The sequence below is a fragment of the Pleurodeles waltl genome, chromosome 9, assembly GCF_031143425.1.
Source record: "Pleurodeles waltl isolate 20211129_DDA chromosome 9, aPleWal1.hap1.20221129, whole genome shotgun sequence".
NCBI lineage: Eukaryota > Metazoa > Chordata > Amphibia > Caudata > Salamandridae > Pleurodeles > Pleurodeles waltl.
This window is the reverse complement of record NC_090448.1, coordinates 751,535,781-751,562,140: the sequence shown is the minus strand read 5'-3', so window position 1 is coordinate 751,562,140 and position 26,360 is coordinate 751,535,781. Positions and strand designations below refer to the sequence as shown.

The 26,360-nt window shown below is 45.2% G+C and overlaps 1 protein-coding gene across 1 annotated transcript in view; it reads left to right on the top strand.

Moving 5' to 3' along the window:
* MAP3K11 (mitogen-activated protein kinase kinase kinase 11) overlaps positions 1-26,360 on the top strand; it is a 219,352-nt gene that overhangs the window by 137,419 nt on the left and 55,573 nt on the right. Inside the window, exons 2-4 of the mRNA XM_069207900.1 lie at positions 15,720-15,900; positions 17,034-17,182; positions 21,943-22,118. Of these exons, the coding sequence (XP_069064001.1) occupies positions 15,720-15,900; positions 17,034-17,182; positions 21,943-22,118 (506 nt within the window). The remainder of the gene's footprint in view (positions 1-15,719; positions 15,901-17,033; positions 17,183-21,942; positions 22,119-26,360) is intronic.

Genomic DNA, 26,360 nt, shown 5'->3' with positions numbered 1-26,360 from the left:
TAAATGTTTATCATGCCTGAGGTGAGGAGTATAACATAAAGTTTGAAAATGGTTTCCTTGATAATCCTCTTGTTCTCGTTTTGTAAAAATAAAATCATGAATCCCCACTTTAAAGTCCAAAATGTGGCCCTCTCTTCTGTGTGGAGCAATACCCGTGGGTGCAGAGTAAGAGACACACAGGTGGGTTCACACGCATGCGCTTCTGGTAGTCAAGGAGTTAATGACCTTCAGCGCACACCATCCTTAGAAAACCAAAAAAAAATGGAATCATTCACACCCTGTTTACTTGTAATATAATTTTGATTACAATTAGTTTTATTTATCGGTGTTTACCCGCACTTCAAGAACATCGGGAATCGTTTGAGAGAGTGTCAGTAAGCTTGCCCAGCTGTTGCTTGGTGCTTTAAGTGTCCCTAAAAGACCTATGGTGCCTGCCACGTTCCACCTCTAGGCCTGCCGTAGTGATGCTTTGGTGCATGTGGAATAACTTTGGAGCTAATCCAACTCTACTCTTCAAATTATTCATAGTGGGGTGTTCCATGAGGTTTTAGGACTACCGTGTAACTCCACCGTCTCAGTTAAGAGAAAACAGATAGCATGTTAGCGTATCAGTCAAACAGCTCTAGAATGAAATATTTGGTCTTAAAATGTTGCAGTTTCAATGTATCATGAGTTATGTAGGTGGAGTGATAACTGAATGTAATAATTGCGCAACTGTATTTTTGTTCTTAATGCATATTGGTGTTTACTCCAAGCATCTCATATTGACAGTATGATGTCCTGGTTTCTTTGTATGGCGAGGACAAACCGTCTTGCATTACTAATTCTGCCTTACATAATGCTGTATGGTCACAGTTTGGACATTGTTTGCTGCTGTTTAACATTTAATCAGTTTTTGTGCGTCATTCTTTCCATTTGTAAAGATCAGTCTTATCACTTTACTGATACTATGTTCAATGTATTGTAGTATTTGATGTGTGATATAATATGAGGTTATAAATATTGGTTGGCAGGGTATTAAGGTGAACTTACAACCTTAATTGTTATATTTCCTGTCTTTTGAAGTGTTATGTTGTATGCCCGATTCACCTCCTCCTGTTAAATTTAACTCAAGTTCACCTATAGTTTCTTCAAGTGAAATGTGTGTTTTTTTGTGGTTCGAACCCCATCGTGTAGAGTCAATTGACCCTGACACCAACAAGGATCAAACTCCTTCCTTCCCCACCAAACCCCGTAGGAATGATCCTTAAAGGCCCATGTATGTAAACATCACAGCTTAGCGCATCAGTGGTCATTCAAGGCACCTCCCTCTAATCATCATTGAACTCAGTCACTAAGGACCCTGATTAGTCGCTGGCATTTGTAACCATTAATGTTCTATTACTTACAGGTAATCTTCATTACTCCTGGTCCTGTTGTCCTCGTCCCATTCATCATTAATTGGAAATAACTATCTCCACGACAGAAAAAAGAACATGAGGAACACTGGAATATCCCCTCCCCAGCCCCTCCTTCTGGTAGTACATAAGCTGTACTTACCCAGCATTCCACCTGCACTACCAAGCCCCCAACAGAAGGCTGGCGGCACAGAAGGGTGGGGAGGGACATGAGGAATGGGACTAGGACAACAGGACCAGGAGTAATGAAGATTACCAGTAAGTAATAGAACATTAGCCCCAGGTCCCTCTAGTCCTCATCTCATTCATCACTAATTGAAGAATACCCAAGCAGGCAAAACCGTCCTGAGTGAACACAACACCCCAGGAAGGGAAACCAAACCAAATACCACAAATAGAAATCCAACAGAACCCTTACTGAAGACCCATGCCAAAACAGAGGCCAAGCGCGAACCAGAAAGAAAGCGACTGGCCCAGACCCAAGGAGCAGAGGAACCGCCGCCATTAGCATGGCAGAGCACAAGAAGGGGAACAGACAAAGACTATCTTCCCCAAAGACCGCAACAATCCGTGGAGACCAGAACAAGATCCCCACCAGAGGAGGAAGACAAGACCCCACAAAAGCCAGAGCAACAGACGGCTCGGGAGATGGATCTAAAAAATATGCTCACTTACCAACCCCGCTGGACATGATCCAACAACAACCACAAAGACCAAGGCAAAGCCTGGAAGGAAGAGGCCGACCGGATACGTCCATGCCCTGAGAACCCAAGGCAGGAAAATGATGCTTCGCAATCAATGGAACCAAAAAGGAACCACAGGAACAAGGAAGAGCAAACACACAAAAAGAACCCCATAGGCTGAAAAAGACAAGGCTGGGACCACAGCCCCACGAGAGCTCAGGACCCGTAGCCCCCCCCCCCCCCCAACCAAAGAGAGGGCCAACCAAGAGACCACCAATAAAGAGAAAAGTGGAACAGCAGCTACCTCCAGAGACACACAGGAGCCGAACCAAAGGCTCGCAGACAAAAACACTTCCCAGCTACATCCAGAAACTGGGGAAGCCCAACCACAGCAGCCCATGCCAGACAACGACCAGACAGAGAGCTGCCACAGGACCAGAGCGTAAGGAAAGGGAAGCAACTAAGGCCACACCAGAGTCAACCCCATGAAAATGTAAAACAGCGACCTCCGGAGTAAACCACGAACAAGCAAATACCACCCGGAGTTCTTTCCGGATGCAAGGCAGAAACAGGGCAGCGATGCCCCGGGGGGAAAGAAGCTCAACAGACACCAGGACCAGGGGACCGACAGGGCCCCCAAGCCCCCTGAAACCCCATGAACAACAGGTACAAGAGGGGAAGCAGACCCTGGAGACAGGAACCAAGCAGAGCAAAGAAGGCAAGGCCACAGCAGTCACACAGTAGCTGAGGCCTATCTGCCAAGAAAGCAGTACACAAAAGAAGAAAATGCCTGACAGCGGGCAATCTCAAGTCAACTCCTGGCAACTGCCCCACCAAGAAAGAGAGACATACCCCCCTCCAAAAAAAAAAGAGGAAAACAGGGGAGAGGGACCACAAAACCACCAGCCCCTGGAAGACAAAACACCACAGGCACACGGTAGGCAGAGCGCACCACAAGAGGCAACCCAACAAAGCAGGACACAACCTGCCCAAAAGCCTGAAACGCCATGAACAACAGGTACAAGAGGGGAAGCAGACCCTGGAGACAGGAACCAAGCAGAGCAAAGAAGGCAAGGCCACAGCAGTCACACAGTAGCTGAGGCCTGTCTGCCAAGAAAGCAGTACACAAAAGAAGGAAATGCCTGACAGCGGCAACCTCAAGTCAACTCCTGGCAACTGCCCCACCAAGAAAGAGAGACATACCCCCCCTCCAAAAAAAATAGAGGAAAACAACAGGGGAGAGGGACCACGAAACCACCAGCCCCTGGAAGACAAAACACCACAGGCACACGGTAGGCAGAGCGCACCACGAGAGGCAACCCAACAAAGCAGGACACAACCTGCCCAAAAGCACAACCAGCTGCAGTAGTGGCATCCAAGAGAAGGCTCAGCCAACAGGAACCAGAAACCTGAAGGGGGCCACCCAAGACCAGGAACAGGGAGGAGCCAGGGCAGGGCAGGAAGCAAGAAAACCCCTGCAACAAAAAAGCCCAAACAGCCCTAACAACACCCACAAAGCCTCTGGACACACAAGGAACAAGAAGGGAAAAAACCCAAAGCAGATTCAACAGAAGAACCCAGAAAGGGTGAGGAAGAAGCATCCTAACAGCTGAAAAAAACAGCATTGAGAGCAGAACACTGGCCACTAAACCCCAGAGCCAAGGACTGAAACAGAGGCACCAACCTTGGATGGGGACTGATACAACAGCCGGCTCCAACCAAAGACACAGCTGGAAAAAGGGAGCAACAGGAACCAGGCCAAGGAGCCCCACACAACCCAAAGGGCTGCCAAAGGACCACAGAGACAGGTCACTAAAGAGCAAAGCGGCCAAAGAAGGAAACAAAAGACCCTCCAGAGAAGAAGGAACACCACCAGCGGAGCCACCACCCCCTAGCACATACACAGTGGAGACTAGAGATCGATACAGGGAAACCCAAGAACATGCACCCTGCCAAACAGCACTTCAAGGAAGAACCCCACAGCACCTGAGGAAGAAACATGTGGAAGAGTCCCAGTCCAAAAGGGATACCACCCACAAACAGACACGGAAAGACCTGTGCGGCCAGAAGAATGCAACTGAACACCCCACACCATACCAAAGTGGGCAACAACCAAACAGCAGGAGTCCACTGAAGGGAGGAACACCATGCGGAGGAGCCAACAAGCGACCCCTGAAGCATATGCAAGGAGCAGCCCCATGCGATGGAAGGCAACACGACCCCCCCGCAAAAAGGAGACCGCAGCCAGTTTGGGGAACCCCTCAGGACAACCCCGACCCCCTGAACAGGCCCCAACAAAGGGGCAGGAACCCCGTACTGGGGGGAGGCATTCGGGTGGCCGCAAACCACCCATGTGAACAGGACACAGACCCAGAGATTGCAGCAAACGCAGTCTGGAAAGCAGACAGCGAGAAGAGACACCAAAGAAAAGGGTCCGTCACCCCTAAGAAGACCCAGAAGCATGCCCACCAGACTGGTCACAACAGAAACGGCAAGAAAAGAAACACGAAGCGAGAGCACAACTGTCCCACAGAACACATCCTGCCAGGATAAAGGATGGGCACAAGAAAAGACGGAACTACAGAGAGAAGTGACAACACCTACCACCAGAAGAAAACTCAAGGATACGGCCTGAGAGGCTGTAACCAGGACAACAAGGCTGCCCACAAAAAAGAACAGGCAGTGCAGCGTGCAGGACACCACAACCAAGAGCAGACACAGGCCAACCAAAACCCCATTGCACCATGAGGGACCAAAACTGGCAACGCTCCCTATGGGAAAAAATGAAAAGGCAGCGGCCGGCGAAGGCCTGACAAGAGGGGAACAGATACATACAAACCCGGAACACTAGGCACACCCCTCCCTCTTCCCCCCCACTTTCATGGGCAAGGTCCAGAGAAGGGGATCACCCCTGGAGCATTGCCAGAAAAGAAAAGGAAAGTGAAACCCTGACCCATCATCAACTGTCAACAGGGACCACGAAGGAGACACAGCACCAGAACAAACAGGAGGGAAAGGAGGAGGCACAGACAGAAATGCATGCCCCCTCCCCCCCCCCACCATGCAGAGTGCCAAACACCTGGCAGCACCCCATAAAAAAGGAGAGGAGAGACAACAGAAACGCCAGGATAGAAGCCACACCACTCTGGTGGGACACGAAGAAGGCTGGAAGATAAAGAAAAAGGTGGGGCACCACAACCGCCACACCAGCCACAAACAAAGCCACCGTAAACAAAAACCCGCGTCACCAAAACAATACAGAAGAAGCTGAGACAGCAGGGTACAGGCCCAAAAACACTGTGGGAGGCCAAGAGCCCAAGGCATGCACAGGCAGAGGCCCAAACCCATATCCACCAGACCGGACCTTCAAAAGCTGCAGAAAGCAGAGTGAAACAGGTGCCATCCGGAAGGGCCAGCTGAAGGCACCCCAAAGAACCAGAAGCCTGAAACAAAAAGGAGGGGAGCGGCAACAGAACCAGACATGTCACAGAGATGTAAGAGGCAGGGCAGACCCGAGCAACCCCTGCCCCACCCACCAGGCACCCGGACCGATAAACACACAGAAGGGGGACAGCACAATCCCAGCGTACCATGCAGCATACCCCTGCAAAAACAATGAACAGGGAGACACCACAACAGCCCTGTCAAGCATGTCATAAGAGCATACCAATGTTGCGGGGAAGTGCCGCACCTGCAGAACGAGAGGGAACTGCGTGCCTGATCCGGACCAACCGCCGGACCCCGTGGGAGAGGGGATAGCTGCTGCGAGGAAGCCCCTGCTGCCGTCCAGCCCGAGGGACTGAGCCTGGAACCGTCCTGCCACGCTGAAGGCAGCCCCAAAGTGCAAGTGCCAACACCGGCCCCCCCTGGCACCGGATAAGAGGCCCCGATCACTGCATCATGTTAATATGCTTTATCCTTCACCAAACAGCAGCGCGGCCCACAGAAAGCGAAAAAACCAGCAAGCGGTACTCGCCCCAGGAACACACCAGCATCTGAGCCAATAGCTCGCCTCCTGCGCATGCTCGGCAACAGCAGCGTCCCAAGGAGGAAGTCAGGTGAGCGCCCAGCTTCCTGCTCCATCCACAAGGCTCCCAGCTGGCCGGGAGACTCTCTAAGCAGTCCTCCACTGCCGGAAAGAAAAAAATGGACCGGAACCCTCAGCTCCCAAGGGAAATGGGCTGCACCCATGTAGCCACTAGCAACCTGCCACCCTATCAATGAGCCACAGAGGACCATCACCCTGGCAAGTAAGGGCCCGCCCAGCAGCCCCTGAGAAGCAAACAGTGGCACCACCACAGTGAGCCCAGCAGAATGCAGGGAAACGCCTCAGGAACAGGAGTCCAAGCTTGGCAGGGATGATATCCCTGTGTCCTCGTCCTGTCAGAAGAATTACAGCTTATGTACTACCAAAGGAAGGGGCTGTGGAGGGGATATCCCCAGCATTCCTCATGTTCTTTTTTCTGTCGTGGAGATAGATATCTCCAATTAGGAATTAATGGGACATGGACTAGAGGGACCTGGGGGAAATGGTCTCAACCTGTAAGGAGTTGTAATTACCCAATAACCAAATGACTATAAATTGCCTCAGGCACAAGGAGCATTAATGGTCCCTTTGAATTACACAAATCATGGTGCCAGGCAATGTTAGAAAAAGTGATAGATTTAGGCAATAATGAGTATCTGTGGTCATAGGCATTAATGAGCATCAGTGGCCGCATGTTGTACTGAACAACAGTGGTGCCAAGCAATATTCATACCCATTGGCAGCAACATACTGAACTTCAGTGGTCCCAGCTTTAGTGAAATTTAATGGCCGCAAACAGCAAGAAGCATTATTTGACCCATGGGGTAATAAAAATCAGAGACCTCAAACATTAATGAGATAGAAGGGCTTCAGTGTTAATGAGATCAATGGTTCCAGTGTGAGTGGGCCCCCATGGTTCCAAGCAGTAACAAGAATCAGTTGACATGAGCAGTAGGGTCCATCAATAGAGCCAGGCATTTATGAGCATCAGTGGAACAATGCAGTATCCTCTGCCCAAGGCATGGGAGGGCTTTTGACACTCATTTCCATTCCTGCTCAGAGGCTAGTGAGGGGGTTGCTACTTTTATTTTGTTCCCTTGTCCATGCCCAATGTAGGGTGGGGAGTTGTCATGTTTCATTTTTTGTGTGCTAGCAGGGCTGTTGTTACTACTTTTCTGTCTTTGCCACTGTAGTTGTTGCCGACAAAACAGCTCCTAATAATATTTATTGGTGATGCACTTTACTACACCAACACCTTAATGACAACTCTATAATGGTAACAAATTTAGTTTCATCTTTTTCCTAGGGACAAATGTGAGAGGCTAGCTTGGGGTCTTGGGTCTTTTATCAACCCCTATTTTGCTTCAGTCTTTTCTTAATGCGTTTTCCCACTTGCTAATGTGAACTGTAATTGGCACAGCTACTCACTAGAACACCTGGAACAGACAATATTGCAGAGAGAGTTAACATGCCTGCACTAGCCATACTGCCAGATACAGAGATAGTGGGTCCCCATGCCTGGTCCAATTTCCTGAATCATGCACATATTGTTTAATTGCTAAGCTATTTCATTCACTGTGTTTTTTGGGTGGCATATTGTCACCATGCAGTGTATAATTAGCAATATAAAAATTACTTCTATTGCTGGTACATATTAACTCAGCAGGATGCCAGTTTGTGTAAAATCTACTATGTTATATTTTGCTTTGCGTGTCTCTTAAGTTCACCACTTTTAGACCTAGGCCTCCTTGTATGGTCATCCCCAAACTTGCCTTCACCCTCATTTTTTCTGAACCCGGTTTTGTTGGCATTTAGGCCTCTGTGCTCTTTACCACTGCTAAAGTTCTTGTAATTGGCTTACACCTATTGGCACATTTAATTTACCTGTAATACCCTAGAAAATTGGTGCTACATATATCCAGGGCCTGTAAGTTAAATGCTACCTGTGGTTCTGAAGCACTAATTGTGCCACCCACTTAAGTAACCTTTTAAATACGTCTCAGCCTGACATTGCAGTCTGTGTTTGCAGTTTTAAGCTGTCATTTTGACCTGCCAAAAAAACCTATTGCAAGGCCTAAACCTTCCCTTTTTGTACATATAAGTCACCCTTAGGGTAGCCCATAAACAGCCCATAGGGCAGTTTGTGTTGTTTAAAAAGATGGACATGTTCTTTCAAGTTTAACATGTTCTGATAGTGAAAAACTCTCAAATCCATTTTCACTAATGCAAGACCTACTTCTCCCATAGGTTAACAATGGGTTACCTTATTACGTAAAATAAGTGATAATATTTGAAGGGAAGTAGGTAGGGATGTTGAGGTTGGCTGTAAATAATTGTAATTTAAAACCTTTAATCGGAATGTCTGATTTTAAGTCAAAATTGTGAACATGTCATTTTTAGTAAGTTGACATTTTCTTGTTCCTACCATTTGGTGCCTGCAACCTGTTTTGGGGTCACATGACAAGGTGTTGTTTTCAGTTGTCCTTTGTGTATTTCTCCCAGACAATATCACAATAGAGCAGTGGTACCCAACCTGTGGTCCGGGGCCCCCTTGGGGTCCGCAAAGCCTTCTCAGGGGGTCCGCGAGAGCTTAGAAAATTAAAAAATATTAACAAATATTGACAAATTAGGTCCCCAGCTTCCAGTAATGACTCAGGCGGGGGTCCCCGGATTCGAATGATGATTCAGTGGGAGTCCCTGGGTTCCATTAATGTTAAAGTGGGGGTCCCCAGAAATCAAAAGGTTGGGAACCACTGCAATAGAGGGTCAGAGTGTTGGCAGGATGGGCCACCCTGGCTTAATGAAGGGGGGGGGGACCGTCACCTACTACACTTGCACTTCCAAGTCTCTGGCCCACCACACTCACAAAGGACTGCACACTAGCCTATTATGCCCCAAGACAGACTGGGACCAGAGCAAGGAGGCAGGAAATTTCAGAGACCTCCGTAGGGGTAAACTCCCAGAAGTGTCTTCCACTTCAAAGAAGGCACCAAGTATAGATATTGGACCCTCAGACCAAACGCTTCAGATCACTTCTGGACCTGTGAAGGACTCAGAAGGACTGCTATGCTTTCCTACTTCTATGCTGCAAAAAGGCCAGCCCAGCTGCTCTGCTGCCTTGCCTGCAAGAAGGACTGCTCTGCTGCCCTGATGCCTGGGGGAGAAGGCCTGGTCCTGCACCTTGAACCCAGGACCAACAGAGTGACTCCAACAACCCTGAACTCTGTATCAGGGTTCTGCCCCTAAGAGTGCCTCTCCAGTCCTGGACCCTTGGAAAGGGGGATGAAGATGCTCTGCCAGCCCATCTGTGGTCCTCATCAGAACTCACGCAGCGTGATGCAACTTGATGCAGGATCTCGCGTTATAGCTCTTGTAGCTCCCCATCGGAACTAGATGCAGACCTCACCACGCAGCCCATGCAGCTCATCTGCTCTGATACAACGCAGCACAAATCGATGCAGGATCCTGCCTCACTCTTCGGAACTGCTGCTGCACCATGCAATGCCGCACATCCAGGACATAAGGTTCAATTCTCAGTGAGCCTAACCAGGTCCCTGTATCTGTATCTGTTCCACCCTCCATCGTGGTCAGCCTGAACTTGTGACTTTGTCCAAGTCCAGTGCGCCCAGATGACCACAGTTGGTGCTTTGTGTTTCCAGGCTTGTTTATTTTACATAAATATTTAACATTGCATATCTCTGGTCTGCAGATTGGAGTATTGTTGTTTTGGTGTCAAATAATTTGATATATTTACTATAGTTTTCTAAATTGGTGTTCTTGTGTCATCACTTTATTACTGTTTAGGTGCTGCATAAATACTTTATGCACTGCCTCTAAGTTAAGCCTGACTGCTTCGCACCAGGCTGCCAGAGGGTTAAGTACAGGTTAATTTAGTGAATTTTGTGTTTTGAGAAGAGCTCACATCCCGTCAACCAATAACCCAATTCCTCACATCCATTTGCTGTGCAAACTGTATCTTCTTACTCTGTTTTCCAGTAACACAGCTTACCTCTTCTAATGCAGTCTGTGGAGCAATGCAGTATCACTCCCAGTTTCCATACTGTTGTAGCCCAAGATGATGTTTCATTATGGGCTTGTCCTTCTAGGGCAGCTTGGGCAACCCCCACCCCCATTCACATGCACACAAATCCACACTCATACTTCCCACCTACTAAAAAAAACACAATCACACTTGTTTCCCCTAATATTAAACCAGACCTATTTGTTATGACAGTTGTTGTTGTTTTTGTTTAGAAAAAAAGTATGGTGAACTTCAGAGCCTTCAAATCTGTGGACCAGGTGATTTTATCCATTGCAGCCTGCTATGTGATTGGTTACGTAGTTAGGTGTGAAAAGATTATCATAATCCTTTCAATTACTGGATAGAGTGATAATGTGATTTATAAATGTTTATTTGTGTTGATTTGCAGAGAGGGAAGACAAGGTATTTTATTTGTCTTGATCTTGCTGGATGGATAGTACTTACTTTTAGAAGATTTGTCAGATGTCCGCGTGTGCGCATTTCACGCTACAGTCTTGGAGAAGGAGTGGAGTTTCGTTCCCTGGTGCCAATTACACATAATTCACTTGGGGTTGGATGGAAAATGGAGTACTGTAGGTAACATAAGGGGTGTACTGCACATTTTTCGAAACTTGAACCTTGGGCACATTATAATTATGCAGTCACTTTTGTTCATGCTGTACACTTTATTTTTAACCCAAGAATTTTCTTCTATAATACCATGAAATAGGGGGTTATGTTTTAGGCTAGTAGAGGCCATATTACAGAAACCTGATCTGTAATCCTAAAATACTACTCACAGTGACATTTTAGGATTACAGGAGAGGTTTTAGCTGCTTGTTTGCCCCTTCTGTAATAGGAGTATACCAGTGAAAGTTTGCACCCATTAGCTTCCGATGGGTGTATTCTCTCATTGGTATGAGGGGCTAGCCATATGCAAATGAGGGAACTCCTTTGCCTCCGCATCATATTAGGATTAGTTAACATTTATTTTGCATGAACATTGGCTAATCAACGTCATAAAGTCAAGACAAAAATGTATTTCAATGTAAGTTGAGAAATATTGTTTTCTCACAGTTTTTTTTTCAAATTTACAGAAATTGAAATAAATAATTAGTCACAATTTTAAGAGTAAATTTATGTAGTAATTCTTTGGCTATAGTATATTTAATATTTAAAAGGATGTATATTTTTATCTAATACATTTTTACAGGCCTGCTATTAGTTTTGATTTTGTTCCTTAAAATACACACATTTATTACTGTTGCATATTAATTAATTGTTTCAAACCTTTTTTTCTACATGTTTATGATTTGTCTGCAGGCATTTGGATAAGTACACAATTTTACATTTCTTCTCACATTTTTACAGCTTGTAAATATAATACATTTTTTGCCATATAAAGATAATTTATATGAATGTTTGAGAGAGTGAGTATTATTCAGTTGGCGCTGCAATGGCAAATCATACAGATCCGAAAAAGTCTTACGAAATGATCTTAAATTGCTGTGCTTGACCTTTTTAAGTTAAATTATATTTTTTCCTGGTGCAATAGATTTGCCATATTGAGTATCCATGTGAGATTTAATAAAGGATTTCCAGTTTTTTAGCACTATTATTTTGGCCACCATAATTTCCCATAGCAACCACAATTCTTCACTTTTTAGGGTTGAGCACGCAAGCGCTCTGGCCCCTGTTGCAGTCTCTCTGTGGGCTTTTAACCACGCCCAAGTCATGCCCATGAGGTTCGTTGAATCGTAGGCTTGCCTTTTAAAATTTGCTTGATTTCATTTGTGAAAGGCATACATACGTCATGCCTTTTCTGGTGTTTATCCCTCCTCTAGAGCACTAGTAAATTACTGAAACTGTGGCTCCATGTTTTCTGCAAGGTTTCTAGACTACCTTTTCTTTTTATTTCTTACGCAGCGCAATCTGGCTGGGCAGTAGTCGAGTGCCTTGCATGACATTGATCTTGTTACATAGATAATTGCATTGCTGCCGATACATTTGACTGCAAGCAAACTTCTGTCTCCTTTTGTGTGCTCCTTCATGCTCATGCTGTGCCGCTTTAAATCGGCTCGCTTATTTAAAACTGTATTACTTTTCATTTTCAATTTATGAGCAAGAAAAGTCTGGTTAGGACTTTACAACGCTAATAGCTCTAAGTCGAACAAATGCGAGACCCATTACATTGCAAATCCATGTTCCAAAGTGTGGCCAATAGCTTATATCATTAAAAATAATATTGCTGGCTGTCTGCTCTGTGCTAGTTTGCAGCTGCATTGAGGACCAGGGTCCGTATTATGGAAAGGGAGCACTGTACCTGTTTGTGCCAGGATGCACTTTTAAACATGTGCTCTAATAAACATGCATGCTTGGCGCAAACATGTACACTGCACCCTACTGCAAACAGTGCGCTTCCACCAGAGCAACTGCAAACCTGTGCTGGCATGGAGGAGGTGCTTTCAGTGAAATACAGAGTGGCTGCTTCAAAGCCGTTTTTCACAGTGCAGGTGGCAGTCTGCCTGCTCTTTAAAGAAAGGGGAAAGATCCAGAAGGCAAGCGCAGTGAGTGAGTGCACCTGCATGCGGGGGATGCCTGGGGGAGGGAGCCATGGAACCCCCTTCGCCCTCTTCAGAGGACTGCTTTCAGGAGGCACACTGTCTGCCACCTTTTTGTGCCGCACTTTGAGTGCGCCCTCCTAACGGCCAGTTTGTGTCTGTGCCCGTGTCTACAATATGGTGTGGGCACAGACACAAAAAGATTCCCTCTTTTGCATGTGGCTATGCTTCCATACAAATGAGGGAACTTCCTCTCATGATACTGCTGGTGCTATATGTGCGCCAGCGCTATCTGTATTACACGAGCGTCTGCGGCCCCTTTGGTAATACAATTGTTTCTTGGGGGTGCACAAAGAGGGCAAATGCACCCTTTGCACCCATGGGGCACAATGTCTAATAGGGCCCCAGACATTGTATATGCAACAAGGTGCACCGTCCCTGTCTGTTAACGGTGTAACCAATTATGGGTGTGCGCGATGCAGGCAGGGACAGTGCGCCATTTAAAATAATATGGCCCAGGATTGATATCTTGTATGCTGCATTTGGCACGTAGCAGTGCCGCAACCCACACATCTTCTGCCCTAAAGGAATGATTGGGAAAGAACAGCACTGCTCCAGTCACCTGAGTACAGCATCCACAAGTGCCAGCTTCAGGCCCTTCAACTCTTCTGTTTTGACGATTATCAACCCAACAATATTGTGTCAAATGCACGCCTGCTTTCTGGAGGGTTATTTTTTTCTGTTTTAGTCAAACATTCCAGAGAGCCTGGAAATACATACAGTTTCCGCAGGCTTGAATGGCGTTGCTTGGCTTTCACAGTGGGGTAGATATCTAGGGACAGAATAAGCACAAGCTGGAATTCATTAGTCTTCAGCACTCCCAAATTCCGATCCCTGCAGTTTGAGATTAAAACTTAATTTTGGAGATTGTAAATGAGGGTAGTGGAGAGACCCGTATTTTGTTTGTTTAAATAGAGCAGGCTAGACAGGATGATATCTTGGATTAGATGGGATGCAAAGGTGGTAAAGAAGAAATGTACAGAGTGCGGGCCTTGGCTGTGACGTGCTGGTAGAAGGTGGTTGATATGGTGGGTTAACTACAGATTTGATTCAAACATCAACTCTAGGTTTTGTAAAGCTCTGATCAGTGATGGAGATGATCTAGCAAGTTTTGACAAGAGAAAGCTAAGTCACCTGAGGGTGCTAAGCATGAGTATCTCTTTTTCTTCCATCTGTGTGGGAAGAGTCTTTTTGCTGTTCATCGAAATCTGAATAGTTTTAAGGCACGTTGGGATTACAGCAGGTTCGTGTTTTCTGGCACAACTAGGGACAGAACTTGATGACCACTCGTTGACTTGCATTGGGTGTATATGGAATTCAGAAGTCCTTAATGATCTTTGCAGCTCGATACATGTTGGACGGTAGATGAGAGGTAGCAGCGCAGAGACACGGGGAGCTCTGTATTTTAAATTTGGAGAGGAATGATGTTCAAAAACCTGACTTTGGATGGTGAGTAGATGCTCATTTAGATGAGTGTCGGGCCTGTTCTCAGCTTCCTGTGTGATTCAGAGTCGAGCAATTCATGTAGCAAGTTTTGCTGCTGTCCTTGGAAACACAGGACCCATACTGGAGTAGCAAGTTCAAGCAGTCAAGGCTTTCTCTTGGGCTGTGGGTTGGGGTAGTTTAGACTGCGCATGTATTACCCACATTAAATGGTATGTAGTTAACATTAATGCAGCACAGTGGGACCAAAGCCCTGTAGCTGTCTATACCAAGCTAGGGAGACGGGACCCATTGTTGTTAATTGCATTAAGACCTGTATCTGTCTTGCTACACCACCGGTTCAAGCAGGGTTATTCTTTTATGGAAAGACATGACTTTTATTATTATTAATTCAATATGCTTAGTAACTTCAGGAAGTGTTACAATATTTATATGCTTTGCATATTCAAAGTCTATATACACAATTACCTTTCTGTATCCAAAAAAGATGGGAGCGTGGGGAAGTAAGGCTTACAATAACATTTTTGTTTAACCTAAATTAGTAATGCGCAGCATCTGTTCAGAGAGCACGTTCTGTAAGTTAAATTCAGCAGTATCTGAGAGTTTGGGGTCTTCAATGAGTATTGAGGATATCGACCGTGGTGCCACTATTGCTTATAGAGGTGAAGGGCTACAGTCGGCACAGCTCAGACTAGCAACCGTGCGAGCGAATCCTCTCAGTTCCAAGAAGACCTCTGGGGGTCAAAAACTCTTACATACTGACAATGTTTGCGTGTAGACGGTGCAGGGTATAGCCACAGCATGCTTCTTTATTTAAGCCATTCTAATCTCGGAAAAGGACAAGGGGCTCCAGGGTGTTTACAGTGGTGACTCACCAGTATTTTATGTGCCACCCTTGTCACATACAGCTGCCTCATGGATCTAGGCTTAGGATCCTTCACACTCCCGAGTTCAGGGACTGACAACCGCAGTGGGCTACCAACTGGGCTTTGGGGGTGGGAGTGTTTTCATGTCACAGTCACATGTGGGCCTTACTCCTGCAGTGTGGCGAGGGCCTTAGGGGGGAACCATCCTGCTTCTGGTGCCGGTGTTGACAGTTGTGACAGACTACCATGTCAGGTTGATCTGTGCCACTCACAAGTCTATCACATACTTCCAGGGTTGCCTATTCGAGAGGGCTGCTAGAGTCTTTCACTTTCTTTACTTTAGTAAATGGAGTATTGGCTCAGATGTTGTTCCCACCAAATGCTATTATGTAATGTAGTAACAAAACCTTCTCTTTCTGTAATACAACTGTGCCCTGGCGTCCCTCACCTAAGTATCACATTGTTTACCTACTTTATAAGTGTATGTCGAATTAGGCCTAACTGGATCCTGCAAGGCCATCCACCATTTAAAACACCAGAAGGGTGAAATGTCTCCATTGTATCTCAATGTGTAGCAGTAGGTTTGCCTTGTGAAGGTCCTATTTGGTATGACCTAGTTCCATACATCCCCTTGACCCTGTCACTTTTTTTGATCTGCCAGTACTGCTCTTCCAGAAGATCGAGAACGAGGATATGGAGAACAAGACTCTGAAAATCACAGACTTCGGCCTGGCTCGTGAGTGGCACAAAACTACCAAGATGAGTACAGCTGGTACTTATGCCTGGATGGCGCCTGAGGTCATCAAGTCGTCTACCTTCTCCAAGGGCAGTGATGTTTGGAGGTAAGAGCAAGGGGATGGTGAGGAAAAGGTCAAAGGGCGATGAAAGTAGGAAAAAAGCACAGAGGTAGGAGCACTTGGTGAGTCATTGGAGGAGGAACTTAGATAGACATGGTGGAGGAGCAGTGCCAATACAAGTTTTCTGAGTTTGGGAGCTGAGCAGTAAAATGAGGCCTTTGAGGATTTGAGGGCTGAGCAATTTTTGAGGTTGGGGCAGTTTGGAGTTAGGTAACAGGCTGGCAATGAGATACTGAAGAGGGTGGGTAAAAGGCTCTCACATTTCCCCCATCATTAAATCTAAGCTCTAAATGTAAAATAGGAGGATGAAAATATGTGATGTAGGCAGTCGTGGCTTGCTGCTCTAACAAGGGGCGGATCGGGTGCAGTGCGGCGGGAGGAATGGGGAGATGGGGAGTAGGGGGTACATTTAATACATTTTAAAAAATAAAAACGTACGTGATCTGTCGACCCGCACAGCGCTGCTCCCCTTTCCATCGTTTCTGCAGGCACAGGCTCCCAGCCTGCCCTTCTGGTCAGAGCGCTGTCAGGTTTGACTGGGAGCACCCAGCCAGGGCACTCCCAGGCAGACTGGGAGCCTGTGCATGCTTTCTCCAGCCCAGCAACACAGTGCCAGACTGGAGAGAGCCTACTGCATGTGTGTGTTTGGCCGGCCCAAGGCAGCCAGCCAAACACGCTTGCTTTGAGGGGGGAGTGCTCTGCACACCCCTTCACTGCTAGTCACCCCCATGACCCTGCCCCTTCACAACAAAAGGATAATAAATATAGTTTATTATCCTTTTGTTCTGAAAGGTTTGCAGGTGGGGGGTGACACTCCTCCGCCCTTGGAGGAGCCGTGCCGGGATGTAGGTGTCTTGAGCTGAGGGCTAAAACTAGAAAGTCGCAGATAGGTGGGTAAAAAGCCCCTTTAGTTAGGTGTGTACAAGTGAATAACTGGTGATAAAGAAAGGCCTTCAATACCTGAGGGCAAGGATTCCACTTGTGACACTCTTCTTCCCAATGCCAATCCTAGAAGAATGTTTTACTTTATATTGTTTAACAGAAAAATAGAGACTGTCCTCAGATCCTTACATACGGCAGTATACAAGTAAATCACAAACTTAATATTTTTTCCACAGTTATGGTGTGCTTCTCTGGGAGCTGCTGACAGGGGAGGTGCCGTACCGTGGCATTGATGGCCTGGCAGTGGCCTATGGTGTAGCAGTAAATAAGCTAACGCTCCCAATCCCCTCCACCTGCCCCGAGCCCTTCACACAGCTCATGTCAGGTGAGTTTGGAGGGGAATACTCTGCTTCTGTTGTCCATCAGTTACCATTTTACTTCACAGTGTGATTTGCTGGGTGCTTGTTGCTCCTTTCGATCTGTGAAGTACCCATGCATTGCTCAGTTTCTCTAATTGTACCATGTGTAGTGCTAAAATCTTATTGTCTGAATGAAAGTTAATCAGAGGAGAAAGCATTTGGGAAGCTGTTGGAGACCCATATTTTAATTACCATGGTGAAACAATATGAAGCTTGTAGAACACTGAGCCACATGTAAAACAAAATTGAGGATATTGTAGGGTCAAGCTTTAAGGTTCTAGTAGAGCAAAATAAAGAAACTCCACACCTTCAACCTCAAACACCACGTTACAACCAATCTGAACCTCAAACAACACATTAATGAACCAACTCACACTAAACCTCCTCTCAAGCTTGCTTCTTCTTCAGGGAGACCATCAACTGCAACCCTAGATTTGACTGTGCTGATATGACCTGTTGCAATTCTGATTCTCATCCACTACACACAAGCCACCCACAACAGCTTATCTAAACCCACTTAGCCTTGTGTCCCTTTCAGTGTCCTCTGCATTAACTTCTTCCAGTAAGCGCTCTCAACACTGGCAACCTCAAAAGCCCCCGAAAGTGGTGTTAGCTTCCTAATTGACTCGCACATTTGCACCCCTAAGGACATGATTTACATCCTGCCTCCGCCCATTCTTATGAAATGTGGAAAGTAAAGCCAAAACCCACCTCACCCTGATTAACCAAACGCCTTACCAACACCACATCCACCATCAGCAAACAGGAAAAGAATTAGTGAAAACCCTCACTGAAAGAAATCCTCAGAAAACCGAAATCTCTAAGGTCCATACAGAAAATCAAAAGGACCCTACTATCATTAAATTATCACCTAAGACTCACCCTGATGCTGAGCCAACTTCAAGAACTCAGACACACCATCAAAGGAAGCTGAAACTTCCAATATCTCACTTCACAGATATTCGCCCCACCATCAACCAGTTCTTCAATGAGAAATTTGACAAAATAGTGCCGCATATTGAGAACATTAAGCAAGCAGCCATCATATCTCAAATACCTCCACACAACATGCAGACAAGGATCTTTCATATAAAAGTTCTGTAAATTGGAGTTGTGGGTCCCCCAAGAGTTCTCTCTCTGCATTGCACTATTTAACATGCACACTCATCATCTAGCTAGTTTAATCTGTTCCTTTGGTCAGTCTTTTTAAGACTTATGCTGTTGATTCACAGATTCTGTTCAATCTCTGCCTCTTGATGCACACATCAAACTCTTAGCTGTTGTGATTTGGATGAACAACTAATTAATGAAAATCAATATGGACATAACAAAATTCTTCTTCTAGGGAAGTCAGCCACACCCTGTTCCTCGGGCTGGTGACCAGCAACCTTGGGTCCCCTGTCCACTCGAGTAACTGATGTCAGAAACCTGGGTGTCTGGCTGGATCAAAATCTTACCTTATCCCTCAAATCAGTACGCTCTCCTCCCAGTTGTTTTCAACATCATTGTTTGCTTTGAAAATGTGTCCATTCCTACCCTTAACAGACAAGCGCTTGGCTGTCAGAACTTAGATTCAAGGCTGGACTACTGCAACACACTTTACCTGGTACTCCCTCATAAATCAATGACCCTCCTTCATCAAATTCAAAACTCGGAAATTCGTTTCATATTCAATCTACCTTGGAAGGCTCAGATTTTAGTTTTCAGGATTTCTCTTCACTGGTTATCCATCCCAAAATGCATTCTCTTCAACATGCTGTGCATTGCACAATATGCAATTCATCAGATTGGTCTTTTTTACCTTTGCACCAAGTTGATTCTCTATAAACCCCGAGATTTCCTAGATCCACATCTACTCTCAAATGTCCTATTTAACAACCAAAACTGGAATTCTGTAGCCACATCTATTCAATTAATTTCTGATCACGTAATCTTCCAAAAAGCCCCCAATACCTGACTTTTTGCACAAGATCTCTAATAACAAGGCCTGCTCTGCTCTTGCAGGCGAGTTAAGCCTCCTCTCAGTGCCAGGACATCCTTTAGAGTAACCTCTTGCACTTTATAAATCATTTTAGATTATATTAGACTAGAAGACCATGTTTAAATGGATACTTTCCTCGTCCACTATGCTACCACTTATAAAGATGATGTTATCACACCCGTGATCATACAATCCTTCCTTGGGAAGCTCTCACAGCCACTCTGAATGTAGTCAATGCCTCACTCATATCCATCTGTCGACTAATGGCCAGCTGGCTTCCGACCATGCTGCTGCACATGAATATTGTGGTGAATACAGACATTCGGATTTCCTGCCTCCCATTCTACCTCATATTGTCAGCTGTCTTTGACAAATTGAACCTTTCAGATTCTGATAAACATCTAGTCAACATGCATGGAAGCTGACGACGATATGGTGCACTGGTTCTTCCTCGCCAACTGGCATCAGCTCTAAGAGATGAAGACTTCCATATAACAGTGACCTGTTGTGAAGTAGTCCAAGCAACAATTTTCTCTCTCGTGATCTTGAGCCTACAGATGGACCTTGTAAGAACACAAATTGCCAATGTTGGAAGCAAAACCCTCTGGTACACTGATAACACCCACCTTTAAATGAAATCTGTGGAACAGTTACGCTGACCAGCTCAAAGATTACAGTGATATCTTCGAAGTGTGCATGTCAAGTTTCTACTATAAGTTGAACTCCACAAAGACCACAGGTTTAATCTTCTAGCCAACAGCTTCAAACTAATCGAAACCAGCAGTGCCTCTGATTTGAACCTCAATGGAATCACACAGCAGATTCTCACAAAACTAAAATTAGTAGATTAATCGCCAACTGAAAATTTATGTTACCAGTCCTTACCCCCAGAAAAAAATAGCCAAGTGTCAGTTATTACTTCCCTACAGACCCTTCCCCCAAGTGGACTTGGCAGTCATTTTACAAGTGTTGTCATTTCCCTTCTGGGTGACACAACTCTTTGCTCACCGGCATTCCACATGCACCTTTGACACCTCTCGAGAGTTTCCTACTCACAGCTGCCTTTCTAAGTGTGACCACTTCACCACTCCATTGACCGTCACTGCAGACCCACATCATTTTCAAGATGTTTTGTGACATCTGCAAGACACTTACAACAAATGCACCTCATTATAGCACAAAAAGGATTTACCATCTCTAGAAGCCATGGTAACTCACAAAGCCATGACATTGACAGATTAGATGCTAAACATTACAAAAACGTTAAGATGTTAATTCTTCCTAACCTATGCACCTGGGATCTGGAATAACCTCTTCAGAAGAAAGTTGAAAACACAACCATTCAAAAAGCATTTCTTTTGCTATAATTAAGGAACCTCCTTTTGTCCCTAAGCCGAATGTTAAACGAAGCCTCCCCGCCACTCAGTTACCCCTAGTGCACATAACTGGCACAACCTCATACCCCGGCATATGCAACACTCCATTGCTTTCCTACTTTGTGCCGCATACATCCCAATACATACATATGCACAAATGAAGAAGAGCCATATCTGAAGAGGGTCCAGTAGAACATGATGAAGGATCTTGTAAACTCATTTTTAGCACTACTCTAAAAAACAATGGAGCACTTCAAGCAGCAGAGTTTGATCTGGTTCTATATAGGCGTGCTTTCCTCAGAACTTAAGCTGCTGCTTTAGCTATAAAGACAAGAGTATGGCTGTTGTGCTCACTGTGACTCTGGCATTTGAGGGCGTACATAGAGAAAATAAAGGCCAGAGTAGCCACAGCTGAGAATCTGATGATGATTGAAAAGGTCACCCAGTTCTGTGTTCATTGCTAGAGAGAATACAGAAGTTGACAGAGATGTAGAGAGGAAAATTCCGTCAAAATGGATAGGTGAGCTCAGAGGTGTGGGCAACGAAGAGCAGAAACCAACAGTTATAGTGAGGGAGGACAGATTGTGAGGCTCTAGGCGTGGAGACTGTTAAAGGAAAGTTACAGATCACAACTGCTCAAGATGGAGAGATGAGGTCTAATGAGGAAAGACTTGGAAACTAGGGCATTTGTTTGTGGGAGAGTCATGGCAACCCGAAGTAGGGTGGGTTGTTACAGGGATAGACTGGGAAGTGCTGAAGTGTGTGGTGACAGTCACACTGAACATATATGCCGTAGAGGATGGGACACAGTTAGAATAAAGTGGAATATGAGGAGGTGTGTGAGCAGTAAAGGAGAATGTACAGGCAGTAGCAACTACCATGTATGTTATCTGAATGGACAGAATAGGAGCCTGGAAGATGAAGCAACAGCTTCAGGGAATTTACAGATCATCGCAGAGACTGATGGAGAATTAGATCGGGTTAAACTGGGAAATTCTACTGCATGTGGAGAGTGACAGATAAAGAAGAAGTCATCACAGCTGTCTGTGTGAGAATCTGAAGGACATATATTGGGAGATTATGGAGACAGGATAAAGAACACAAAACACTCCTTATCTATAAAGGTGGAAAGAATTGGTGGTAGGAGGCTGGGAAGAGTAGAGGTCATCAAATACAGATAGCTGTCGGTGCAACCATCATGCAAGATATTCCAAAAGTCACACAGTGTTGATCAGTTGTCATGCTGGTTGAACACCATGGCTCACTCCACTATGTATGTAGAGGGTGTAATGTACAAGAGGCAGTTTGTGGTGTATGTCCTTTATCACAATTCTACACCTTTTGCTTCTCATACCTATATTCCTTCCAGAGTGCTGGGCCCAGGATCCCCACAAGCGGCCAAGCTTCGTCTCCATCCTGGAGCAGCTGATGGCGCTGGAAGTGCAGGTGCTGGAGGAGATGCCCCAGGACTCATTCCACTCCATGCAGGATGACTGGAAGCTGGAAATCCAGAGCATGTTTGATGAACTGCGAACCAAGGAAAAGGTAGCTTGTTTTCAGCGCTTTTTCCAAGTCGCAAAGTAAGGGTGCTAGTTGTATGGAGGTCTGTAAGCCACAGCACATTGGATGGGGTGCGATATTGAGTTTAGGAGAAAGGAGCCATGATACAAAAGACACTTATGGAATGGGTCTGTGGCAATAGAAAAGGAAAACATGCACACAGGTGCCAATAGCGGAGATGGAGATTAATGGGATGAGGAAAGGGGGAATGAGGCTTCACAGATGGCAACCTGGGCCACAGCACATGGGAAGCAGCTGGTGAGACCATGAGGCATATGCAGTAGACACATGTAAGAAGGAGACACAGACAATAAGAAGGCAGCTGCATAATGGGAGGGAAGTGGAATATCACACATTGGTAGTGGATAGGAGTGATTAGAAACAGTTGTTTCAAAACTAATTGAGCGCAATTGGATGAGGTGAAGGAGAGTGTGGTACATGCAAAGGATTGTATATTAATGTGAACAAGGGCCTTCACAAGAAGTAAGGGTGCTCGAAGGATAGCTGTAATTGGGAGTGACAGCATGTGGGAGGGATGATCGGGAGGTGACACAGAAGGCAAGATTGAGCAATTGAAAATCAACAATCAGGAAGGAGTGGTGAAGAGATTTGGAGAAGCTATATTCACCAGAGGTTGGTGACTTCGAGAAGGGAAAATGTATGGTTTTGGGAGACATGAAAAATAAGGGACATGTGAAAATTAGGGCACGTAATACTGGAGGTCTTGGTCACTGTTTGACAATTTTTTATGTTGAGCATAAGTGTATGACCTCTTGTATACTTGTAATGTACTTCTGTGGGCTTAAACCCATTTCATTTGTTAGTTTCAGTGTCATTTATAAATTCTTGCTTGCTAGTGGTCAGTCCTGCCTCTTTGTCCCTCCTTTTTCTCTTTGGAAGCAGGGACTAACTACTGTACAATTGCGCTTTGTCATATTAATCTGTTTATTGTGAGACTTTTTTTCTTGGTTTCCTGCTCATGTTCGTTGAAGCTTCCCTTTTCATTTGCAGAACATTCTTGCTCTCAGCTTATGTAACCATGTTGGTCCTGCTTACATTTCACATGCTTTACTTAATTTAGCATTCTCTATCAGTGTTTGCTTTTTCCAGGATGTTGCTTCGTATTTTTTTCAGCCAGCATATTACTCTTGTCTCCCCTACCTCTTAACCTGAATGCCAGTGTAAAACTTTTCACAAAACAGGTGCTGCGCTTCATTCTTCAGCACGGGGCCCGGAAGTAATTGGGGATGTGTTGAATTCAGGATTGAAGGGTGCAGTACCTTGTGTGGCCAAAAGACATCCCAAGGGGACACCCTGTGGTACCGCACCCTTTCCCTGCTTTGTGCACATTAGAACGGTAAAGGTTGCAGGTTTGTTTCAACCAGCATATTATAAGTGTGAAATAGTTAATGTAACCATGTTTTCCCTGATTAGATTTCACATGCTTTATTTAATTCTGTGTTCTTTTGGTCCATGCTATCCAAAGCATTCCTGCTGTAATTGATGCGCTCCGTCAACAGATGTCTCAAATGTGGCATAGCGCCAAAGCTGCACTGTTCTAACTGGGGAACAAGGTACAAGTATCTGCGTTGATTCACCATCCCGTGATTCTGGGCAATTCACTTAATCTCCCCGTGCCCCCCATAAAATGAATGTACACTTGTGTAATATAATTGGGGCTCCTGTAAAGTACCTCAATGCCTGCTGCTTGAGTTTGGGCTTTATGAAACTGCAGAATAACCACAGTGATTTGGGAGAAGATTTTAAGGCATAAGTTGTCCAGCACCTAGAATTCACATAGCTGCAGAGCTTGAAGTCACTTTAAAATATTATATACCATGTCATCCTTTGTTGCATGGAAAGGTGCTTTCAGTCGGGTATGGTGCGGTGTCTGTCAGATTTCGCCAGGAATTTGTACACACAGGCAAAAACAGGCCCACGCTGTCTTCCTCTCTCTGTTTGGAAAGACTTCAAAAATGTTGGTCATTTCACAATGCAATGTGCTTTATTCCACTTACTCCACCTACAAATCTGCATTCCTCTCTCTTTCTGCTGCCCCTGAAGACCCTTTTATGGGCCCTGCTTACCATATATTGGCATGTTTCAGCCACTGAAAGTGTGGAATGAAAAAGTGTGTTTTCAGGAAAAGATCCATCTTCATAAGATATACTCTCCCAGCTACTGACAACTGCAGCCTAATCCACATCCCTACTTGTGCAACCACATTTATCATACTTTTGTCCTAGTTCTCCCCTGGGGCATCTTAAGGGGTTTTGGGGGCCCTCGGCCAAATGTATATTGGGGGCCCCTGTTCATAACAGATTTGAATTTATGATTCAGTTCCAGCACTTAATCAACCCCTTTGACCAGGTCACTGACAATGCACAGGCACACTCGTCCAAATTCTTAATGTGTTTACATCTAATATTAAGGGATAGTGATGTGTGTTTTCAATACTTGTAACACAGCAGCAGCTCACTAATATTACTGCAAATAACCTCCTTGACACCTTCCATCTCTAATATGCGAGGTCCTGTTTTGGTCTTAAAGAACCTTTTTGATGTATGCTGCATGAAACAAACACATTTCTCTGAAAATGTCAGTAGCAGTCCCTCACACATCACCCTCATTAAAATTAAATTACAAGAAAAAAGTACTAAAAACAATCTAAGAAATGTTAATGACCATCAGGGCAAGACTCTCTGCAGTAAATGGAAGTGATTTAGTTATATGCGGGGCCACTGGAATTATGTGGCAGAGAGGACCAAATTATGCAGCAGGGTTGACCAATTTATGTGGCAAGAAAAGTCCAGTTATACATTTACAGTGCCAATAGCTCTAACTCAAGCAAACGCAAGACCTATTACATTGCAAATGCTTGTTCAGAGTGTGCTGCCAAGTTCAAATCACTGAAAAAATAGAGTGGATGAGTGATTCATTTTAAATGTCACAAAATGTGAGTGAGAGCTTTGAGTTAACATATTTCATGATTTCAAAGAGGGTAAGCTTTGTGAGAGACACAGGTGTTTTGGTCACATCACTGGTAAGGATCAGCTGGAATTGTGTGACAGTTTCTGGAGGCCACATAGCTGAGGACAGTGTGCATGGTTAACCACAAGTCCTGTGAAGAGAACTGAAGAATCTGGACTTGTGAACAGCAGAAGACAGGGAGAAGAGGAAGATACACTGTACAAGACGCTGCATTTCGGTACCACAGGATTCATGGAAAAAAGAAGTCAGAGCAAGAGTCTCTGTGGAGTCCCTGCCCAGTGTCTGACTTTTCCCCAGGGCTATGATTATAGCACCTTGAAGGACCCCGCTGGGTGTATTCTGTTGTGTTTTATCCATGCCACTATTCTGGCCCTAGAAAATCTGCTTAAAGCACGACCTAATTAAAAAACAAAAATGTTGTTCAGTTATGCAACATTCTGTTTAGTAGTGTGTTGATAAACTACCAAAACTGTCATTTAGTCAGAGTTGTGCCGGAAGATGAATTTCAGCACACAAATGTGAGTTAGACATAAAATCAGCTGTTGCTCGCATGTTGGTTCAAAAATGGTGAAAATTCCAAAATATATCTTTTTTAATTTGCTCTCGTAGATCTTTGCTAACCAACAGTGGTATCTGAAATGACACAAGGGAAGAGTAACACAATGGAATGAGAACACGAGACACCTTTGTCACATGGCGCACCATAAACTGGTTGGGCAACATGCTTTCTGTGGCAACGATTTTAGCTGCTAGAGGCACAGTCCCGCACTTCCTACTTGGGTAAGATGGTCATCATGTGACTTCCTCTTAGGGTAAATCCTGTCCTATTTGGATAAACAGTGCAGTAGTTGACTTCCTTCAGGGAAGATTCAGTAATTGAGAAACTTGGACGCAGAGCCACACTACCACCCTGAGTGAAAATCACATCTCACTCATAAGGCAGAATCGTCTTCGTGTCCTTTTACTTATCTCTGATCTTTGTGAGAAAGGATGATTGATTCGTTGGAAATGCAGTGCGGCGGTCAATGCCCCTAACTAACTGTTTGCTCCTTGTGGGTATAGTCCTGGCTCTGCGTTAATTTCAGGAAAACAGGCCACCTCCATTTCTATTAGGAATGGCCTTCCTGTCGATAGAGGGAAATAAGTCCAAACTTTTTCGTGTATCAACAGAAGGCCCAGTCTGGCCCTTCCTGTGGGGTCAGTAAGTCAAGCCCTCACTTAATTTTACGAAAGGAG